At 42.2% G+C, this 8236-nt stretch overlaps 1 protein-coding gene and 1 long non-coding RNA gene across 9 annotated transcripts; both read left to right on the plus strand.

Moving 5' to 3' along the window:
* The first annotated feature begins 760 nt into the window (after positions 1-760).
* On the plus strand, positions 761-2479 carry LOC125532333. Its single transcript, XM_048696435.1, has 3 exons — positions 761-864; positions 1382-2246; positions 2356-2479. Exon 2 carries the CDS (start codon positions 1584-1586, stop codon positions 2241-2243), a length of 660 nt encoding a protein of 219 aa, XP_048552392.1. The 5' UTR covers positions 761-864; positions 1382-1583; the 3' UTR covers positions 2244-2246; positions 2356-2479.
* A 93-nt stretch (positions 2480-2572) lies between these two features.
* LOC125532334 lies at positions 2573-6107 on the plus strand. 8 transcript variants are annotated; one of them, XR_007294022.1, is made up of 11 exons: positions 2573-2735; positions 2845-2966; positions 3175-3360; positions 3529-3675; positions 3796-3959; positions 4040-4154; positions 4418-4528; positions 4895-4969; positions 5061-5161; positions 5288-5386; positions 5503-6107. It is a non-coding gene; the product is annotated as an uncharacterized LOC125532334 (long non-coding RNA). The 8 variants fall into 8 exon arrangements; XR_007294019.1 differs by having other exon boundaries at positions 4040-4528; XR_007294018.1 differs by lacking the exon at positions 4895-4969 and having other exon boundaries at positions 4250-4528; positions 5009-5161.
* The last annotated feature ends 2129 nt before the right edge of the window (positions 6108-8236 follow it).

Here is an 8236-nt window from a genome sequence, read left to right on the forward strand (position 1 = left end):
GTATGCCTATATTATCTCTCAGCTGTGTAGTCGTATGCGTATATGTTGTCCGGTTATTTTGGGCTTTGCTGCTTTGTTAATGAGTCACTTACTATCATGTATTATTCGGCTGTGAATTCTTTGAAACACAAGCGTTCATATAAATTCTTTGAAACTTAACAAGTTATTTTTCGATTTTTCTTACAAGAAACGGGCTCCACAACGATTTTCCGTAGTAAAGGTTGTTTTTTAACTGTAAAAATAAATAAAAATACAGTTTTGCGCTAGAGTTTATCCGTGGTCGATGGAGGTGGACGCCGCCGCTCTCAGCGCTGCGCTGCGGTGGCTCCCCCGCCCCCCCCGAAGCTCGTAGGATTCCCATTTTTGTTCCTCTGCTATTGGGGAATTGAGTGGCCGCGGCGCCGCGCTCCATTCCCACGCGCTTCTTTAGTGGCGAAATTTTTCGGATGGATTAGTTTTACTGTTCGAATCAATCGGTGCTGTTACCGTGCGCTCGTCGCCTTTCCGGTGTGACTTGCGCTGCAGTTAATGAGTGCTGATTGAACTTGGTATTACCAGTTTCGCCAATTTATAGAGAAATATTTCCCCTCGGTTGAACCTGGCGATGCAAACTTACTGAGTACGTACGCGATTAGTGCAGGCCATTGATATTCTCATACTACTTCAACAGTCAGTTGAGCTTTCCTTGCTTCAGAGTTACCGTGCCAAGCTTGTCCGTATAATAGTTAATTCATTACAAACAGAAAGTTAATCCCTCGACCTCCTATCGTGTTTTTTTTCAGGCTTTACTTTCAGTCAGATCAGAAAGTGATGGTCTACTTTTGCATACATTCAGATTCAGGCGTGTCCCGCCTTGGAATGGAGGTAAGAAAACCCAAAGCCCGTCATCTTCTCCCTCACTCACCACCAGCGACCACCTTAGTACATATTCCTCACCTCTGTCCGCAAGCAACAACTTATATAAAGGTAGATCGGATTTCTTTATTTACTCTACTAGTAAAATGTTTGTTCTGTTTGTCCTACTCAATCACCCACCCTGATGGGATAAATAATCGACGGATTAGTTTTTGCTGTTTGAATAAATTGAGACGATTGCATATATGGGGTATTCTAATGTTAGCATCACATCTCACTGTGTCAATCTAGGTATGTGAATATCCTGACCATAGATACTATCATTACAGTTAACTAAGTAGTAGTAGTAGTAGTAGTACTAGTAGTAGTAATCTCCTAGGCGTGCATGGTTACAAGTTGCAACTTACTACAGAACAGACTAAAAAGGCTGAAATCCCATTAATCGGAGCCCCTGCTTATTCCTCGTCGAGCTTCCTACTGTCTTCCCCGATTTTTCACCAACCACTTGTTTTTTTCTTCCCTGTAGACAACTATTTTTTTTCCCTATAATCAACGGAGAAAGAGAGGGTGAAACCGTAAAGTAAGCAGCTGGTGGAGATTCAATACTCTTGGCATCCTACTGAATACTGCCAGTATTTGCTTATCACGTTCATTCACACGGCGCGGACTCTGAGCCTTTGTCTTGTTTGGCCAATGTCATTATACTGGAGGCTTTAGCGTCGTCTGTCATGTACAGGTTGAAATGTGTGCGCCTTGAAAACCATGACACCACGGACAGGCCACCAGCACGAACTCTGAGGCTTTGTTTTGTTTTGCCCAATATCATTATACTGGACGCTTTAGCGTTGTTTGTCATGTACAAGTTGAAATGTGTGCTCCTTGAAAACCGTGACATCACCGGCTGGCCACCAGCGCGGGATCTGAAGCCGGGTATTGAAGAGCAGGAACTGCAGCAGCTTGTTTCGCCCCTGAATGGATGCAAACTGCAGGAGCTCTGTACGGATGATGCCACGGGACTCCTAGCTGTTCCCATCTGCAACCTCCTGTCTTCCTCCCTCACCGTCCTGGGCTTTTCTGTGAACCAAGAGATGGAGTGCTTTACTAAGGAGCAAGAGGATGCCCTTCATCTGCTCGTCTCCCTCCAGAAACTGATGTTTTACAACTTGAGCAAGCTTCAGAGCCTCCCTGCAGGGCTGCAAAAGCTCACCAACCTCAAGGAATTATCGGTCTACTCATGCCCGGTTATCCGGTCGCTACCAGAGGATGGCCTCCCCAAATCACTTCAAAAATTAATTGTCTGGAATTGTGGCAGCGCGGAGCTAAAACAGCAGTGCAAAGGGTTAGTGGGAACCATCCCAAAAATCATCCTGCAACTGGAAGACTTATAAAAGGTAAAAAAAAAACTACTTCCTTGTTTGTCCACATCCGCTCCCAGATCCCACAATCACCCTTGTTTTTTTCCCGTGCAACATAATCTAATTGTTTTCATCTGTTGTGCAGGTCTTTGCCTTCGAGTTCCCGTGTACATTGTTCTTCTTTCTTGCGGTTGGTGTACATTCTTCTAGCTGTACAATTGTCACATAGATGAAGGTCTTGTGGCCAGCTTCTTGTACATAAATCTGGTAAGTAGATCTAACTTAAAACTTTGCTCCTGCTGTTTCATATCAATTATTAAAACGTCTTCTCCACTCCCCTTCTCTTCTCACTCACAATCGGTCTACTCATGCCCGGTTATCCGGTCGCTACCAGAGGATGGCCTCCCCAAATCACTTCAAAAATTAATTGTCTGGAATTGTGGCAGCGCGGAGCTAAAACAGCAGTGCAAAGGGTTAGTGGGAACCATCCCAAAAATCATCCTGCAACTGGAAGACTTATAAAAGGTAAAAAAAAAACTACTTCCTTGTTTGTCCACATCCGCTCCCAGATCCCACAATCACCCTTGTTTTTTTCCCGTGCAACATAATCTAATTGTTTTCATCTGTTGTGCAGGTCTTTGCCTTCGAGTTCCCGTGTACATTGTTCTTCTTTCTTGCGGTTGGTGTACATTCTTCTAGCTGTACAATTGTCACATAGATGAAGGTCTTGTGGCCAGCTTCTTGTACATAAATCTGGTAAGTAGATCTAACTTAAAACTTTGCTCCTGCTGTTTCATATCAATTATTAAAACGTCTTCTCCACTCCCCTTCTCTTCTCACTCACATGTTGAGAAAACCGGTCTGATTATCAGTTAGTGCTTTATGAAGTTTCTTTGTTTTTCTTCCTGGAAAAAAATCGTGAAATTGGTCATGTATTCATAATTTCTTTTGCTTTTCTGTGCAGGTGTTCTTCTCAAAATATTACATGTACATTTGGATTTTCGTTTCTCCTCAAATATTCGATGGTCTACTAAGTAGTTCTGGTGTGAGAATCAGAATATTACCACAGCATAATTCAGAAATGAAGTAGACTTTGGTGCTACACTATTGATATTACCAAAAACCTTCTACCTTCCTGTACCTAAATCTGGTATGTACATCTAACTGGATCTTAACTCCTGATCTACCATATACTACTTGTACTATACAATTTGATAAAATCACTATAATTTTTCAGTTAATGCCTTATGGGAGTTTCTTTGTTTTACTTCCTGGACGAAAATCATAAAACCTTTCATGTCTTCACCATTTGTTTCAGTTTTCTGTGCAGGTGTTCTTATGTTTTACTCGTAGGCTTCTATACATGCTTTGCATTTAAATTTTGGTAGCCATCGCTCAACAGGACATGGTGTACACGACTAATTTCAGTGTCGAGATCAAGATATTACCACGAAATGATTGTAGAGTAAGTGTCAGTCTTCAGTGTTCTGCTATTGATATAACGTTTGCAATATTCTCATCACTGCTACATGCTATCATTACTAAGTTTTATGGTGTTCAACATTTTGCTTGACTTGTTGTGCAGGTGTTCTTATGTTTGGTCTCATAGGCTTCTACATACTTTACATTTAAATTTCGTCCGACATCAATTGTTAAGACTTGGTGGGTGTATGTGGCAACTTTGGGTGTGAGGATCAAAATATCACCACATAATAAGCGAGACTTCTGTGCTTCGCTACTGATATTAAGGTTTGCCATTTTCTCACCCACTGCTACATTGCTCTCGATGCCAGGTGTTCTAGCATTCATCATTTATCTTGGCTTGTTAGGTATCATCATGTTTTCTCTGGCATGGTTCCTGGTACTTAGCGTTTTCATTTGGTTGTTACTCACAAAGACTTGGCGGTGTACCTAGAAAGTCCAGGTTTGAAGATCAAAAGAAAGGTATAACAGTTTTCAGTCGTTCGCTCTTTTCAGTCCTTCCTATTTCAAATAACATGTACTCTCAGAATCTTACGTCAGTTACGGCATTAATTTAGTTGGTGCATCTGTTGGATCCAACTTCATATATTTAGTTGTCAGGCTATCACTGAAAGGTTTGTCTAGTATGTTCGCCCTTTGCATCTATATGGAAGGTGGTTCTGTAATTGTTCGCGTTTCTGCGCAAAAGTAGGAATGTTAATTGACTTGTGCTTCCAAGTTTTCAGGGTGAACAAAGGTTCTTCCTTTTGGTTGATCGCCCTGGCATGCATGTGGTACTAATCTGGAACTACACAACACATTTGTTGAAACAGTGAATAGTTGAAGCAATAGTGGAGGTAAAAGGCTGTCTGCATATTTCACAACCTATTAATAATAATCAAAACAAGCTTATTATGTTGACATCTGCATCTTGGCTTTATATTACAAAAAAAATTGTTGACCTCTGCATCTCGGGAAACATTACACGGAAAGTACCTTTGTTAAGCTTGCCACTGTTCTTTCCTCAGTCTACTAAATACAGTTGGAAAATACTTATGTTCCCCAATCCAGGGCAGTCTCTCTTAAGGTTTACCGAGGATCTCCATTTTGTCAGCATTAGTTTTGTTAATCTTTAGACTGACTGTAATTATTATTATTTTGTTTGCATTCGTATCCGTGAGAAAATAGTGCAATTTTGATTTGATCAGTCAACACTTGATCAGGATGCTTGCTGTGACAAGAATTTAGTTGCTCCTGGGTTGCTTACATGTGAATCTTGCCTAACTAGTGACTGATTTGTGAGTGCCTAACTCTTATTGCCATTTTCCCTGCTGCAGTCAGATCCATACTGTCAGTGGAGCTAATTACTGCCAATTATGATGTTATTAGAGTTTTGTTGATCAACCTCATTTGAAGCAATGGATCGAATTGGCTAAAAGATGTGGATGAGCCAGCCAGTTTCTGCTACTGTAACTCCCACAAAAAAAAAGGTTTTAAGTTGTACTGTACCGACTTCTTGCGTATCCTTGTTAAATTGTGGTGTATCTATGGAGTGTGAAGCCATGTTATATACTTATTGACTTATTCATCATCCTGTTTTTTTTCCTTGGTTGCAGCGAACCAAACACATCTTCATTCTTCAGCCCACAAGAAGTGTTACAAGTGCCGGTGTGATGAGAAAAGTCAAACCAGGCCATTCATTTTTACCTTCGCATGTATGGCTTGTACTGTACTACTGTCCTCTAGCGTTTGGGTCATTGCATTTTCCCCTGCTGGAACTGTTACAAGTGCTTAACTACGTCTTTTTTTGTGGGTTGCTTCTCTTTGCTAGCACATATAAGATGGAAGGCGGTGGCGAAATGATCAGCGTTTGCTTCACAACAATAGAATGCTGCTGGTCCGGCTTGCCTGAAGTCTTGCCGCTTGCTGTTGGATACGGGCCCTATTGAAACAAGGTGGAGGGGCATGGGAGATGGACAAGAGGTGGATTTTTCCGAAGCAAACGCAGACATCCAGGGACTTTCAACAGGGGCTGCCACACAAAAAGGTAAAGGGAAAGGGGGTGGCGGTGGCGGTGGAAGAGGAGTGCGCCGCAGCGCAGGAGGAGAATGACGGCTATCATATCATCAGCAGTGCGCCGCATTTACTGCACTTCGGCATGTTTTGTAAGGGGAACAGCAAGGGAAGAGTTTGTATTTCTCTCTCTCTCTGAATCCTCTGTTTCTTCCAAAACAGAAAAAGAGTAAGAAAGAAATTGGTCTGAGACTTCTCCTTCCAACACAATCCTCTGTTTATTGTGTTGGTAGTAGTAGACTAGTTTACTCGCTGCCCGTGGAAAGACTTGGCTTGCTGTCAAAGAGGGATCCCTTCCTTGATGAACAATCAATGTTTGGCTCCATCACTCCCCTCTTCTATATGACATATGTCCAAAAACCATATTGAAAGACGAATTTGGATGCATGAAGGGGTTGTGTCATCATTCTGATTGAATTTCTTTTATTCCTTCCACACATGAATGTATCGAACATGGATGTAGATCCATTGGGTTGTTTGGATTACAGCATATTAAATCCTCCCCACTTACAACTGAAACAACACACTATTACTCTTCATTTGGATGGAGTAGATCACTCAAAACACCAGCACGCATACTGCTTGCTCTACATACCACTGTAGGTTCAACTAGAACTCAGCAATGTGCACGCAAGCACCTCGCCCATTCTAGCACTTGCCTTGGCTTGAGCATCCTGCCATGGCAGCGCTTCGCTACTCTGGCCTGCTTCGTCACCGACTTGATATGTTGGCGTCGGAGATGATCTTGATATGGCTTCACATAGTCAGCTAGCTTCTACTCGCCTGTCAACGGGCCAACGCCTCGTCATGAGTTCGCAGAGCAGCACACCGGAGCTCCATATGTCTGCCTCTCTTGGTCACATACCAAATGCCTGCCGTTAAGTTCGCATACAGTACAATGCTGACAGTTAGATGCATCTCAAATTCTGAATGTACAACATCCGAGGACATGATGCCATGACTTGATTTTTAACCACACAACACGCTTTGCGTTTCCTGTTGTAACTGTATCCTACACGATATACGGATTGTGCCGTCTCTCTCGGGAGCTTCTCAGCCTCCCAATTTGTATCGTTGTAACACTGCTCATCGAATGCAATACAGAGTGATTCAACTCATCCGTTATCTAATGGAAATCGGAGAGGGAGCTCTCTTTTAAAAAAAAAAAAACTCACAGTGGACAGTTGATGGACAGTAATTGCGTCAGTATTGACAATAACTACTCTGTTTCCTTCACAAAATATCTTTATCTCCATCAAGCTACGATATCCCTGCCTTATACTGTATCCACCCAAAATAAGAAGGAACTGGACAGTTGATGGACAGCAACAAATATAGCTTAAACAACCGACGCATTCAATAACGCCACGGACGCCACCCTACCAAGCTGCCATGTTCTCAACCTACATGTGATGAAATCTTCAGAGATTCCACCGCTGGAAGTACTCCCTACTTTATTCGACCAAAATGGTTTCTACTAAATGTATAGAAAGAAAAAGAGCAGTTATAAAAGGATTGACACGATACAGTGAATAGCTCGCGACAGCCCTTGGGCACTGAAAAACAACCAAAGTATCAGCAAACAAAGTAATAAACAAATACATGTTGCCTGAAACCTGGGTAGGACGAAAGCCTGGCTTCGAAACCGTTATGACAACCAAATTCATAATAGAAAGTCTTACCTCCAACATTTCAAAGCACCTGCCTATCATCAGTTCGATTTCAGCTGATGATGTGACACATCCTTTCTTGGTGCTGATTGCTGCGATTCTCTTTCCAAGGTTGACTAAACTACATATTGCTTGCAGCTATTAGACTCTGTTCTTACTTCCATTGAGATAATACTGGATTTCTGAAAGTGGAACGAGTACATATGTGGAAGTCAAAAAATAAAGCATGCAATCTACACCGTATGGTGCTAGGTGAACGAATATGTTTTTCATTAGAAAAAGGGTGAACAAATAAATTAACAATATTGTAAAAGGGAAATGAATGGAACCCATCACTTGTAGCTTATTTAATTCCACATATGTACAAAGCAGCCAATTCTAACTTATAGGTAGGGTAGTAGCATGTATTTCAGTCACGGAATCCTTTCCTGGAATCAGTTTGGTAACTAACCACACAACGTGCTCTCTAAATTCAGAAAGACACGCTGAGAACATTTAATAATCCCAGTAATGAATGACGGTAGCGCACAAACAAAAGGGCAGCAAGGAACGTGGTTCAGTAGCTACTCTGTCTGTTTTTTATACCGCATCTACAAAATAAGAGCTGTTAGAGTTGTGTCGAATATTATTGTACAAGGTAGGTTACAGTTGGACTTGGTTTTGGACTGTGTGTAGACAAGGTAGGAGTTGTGTCCTAATAGCACACCTGTATCCTAGGCCTCTCATATATATCGGGGATAGACACACGATGTAACCTATGACAACATAATAGCACGGGCACGAGGGGGGGCCCGCGGCGTGTGGCGGCGCCCGGGGGGGCGC

The sequence above is a fragment of the Triticum urartu genome, unplaced genomic scaffold, assembly GCF_003073215.2.
Source record: "Triticum urartu cultivar G1812 unplaced genomic scaffold, Tu2.1 TuUngrouped_contig_9680, whole genome shotgun sequence".
Classification (NCBI taxonomy): domain Eukaryota; kingdom Viridiplantae; phylum Streptophyta; class Magnoliopsida; order Poales; family Poaceae; genus Triticum; species Triticum urartu.

Bases quoted from the DNA above. Each gene is read 5' to 3' on its own strand.
- LOC125532333 (XM_048696435.1), top strand. From the start codon at position 1,584: ATGTACAGGTTGAAATGTGTGCGCCTTGAAAACCATGACACCACGGAC.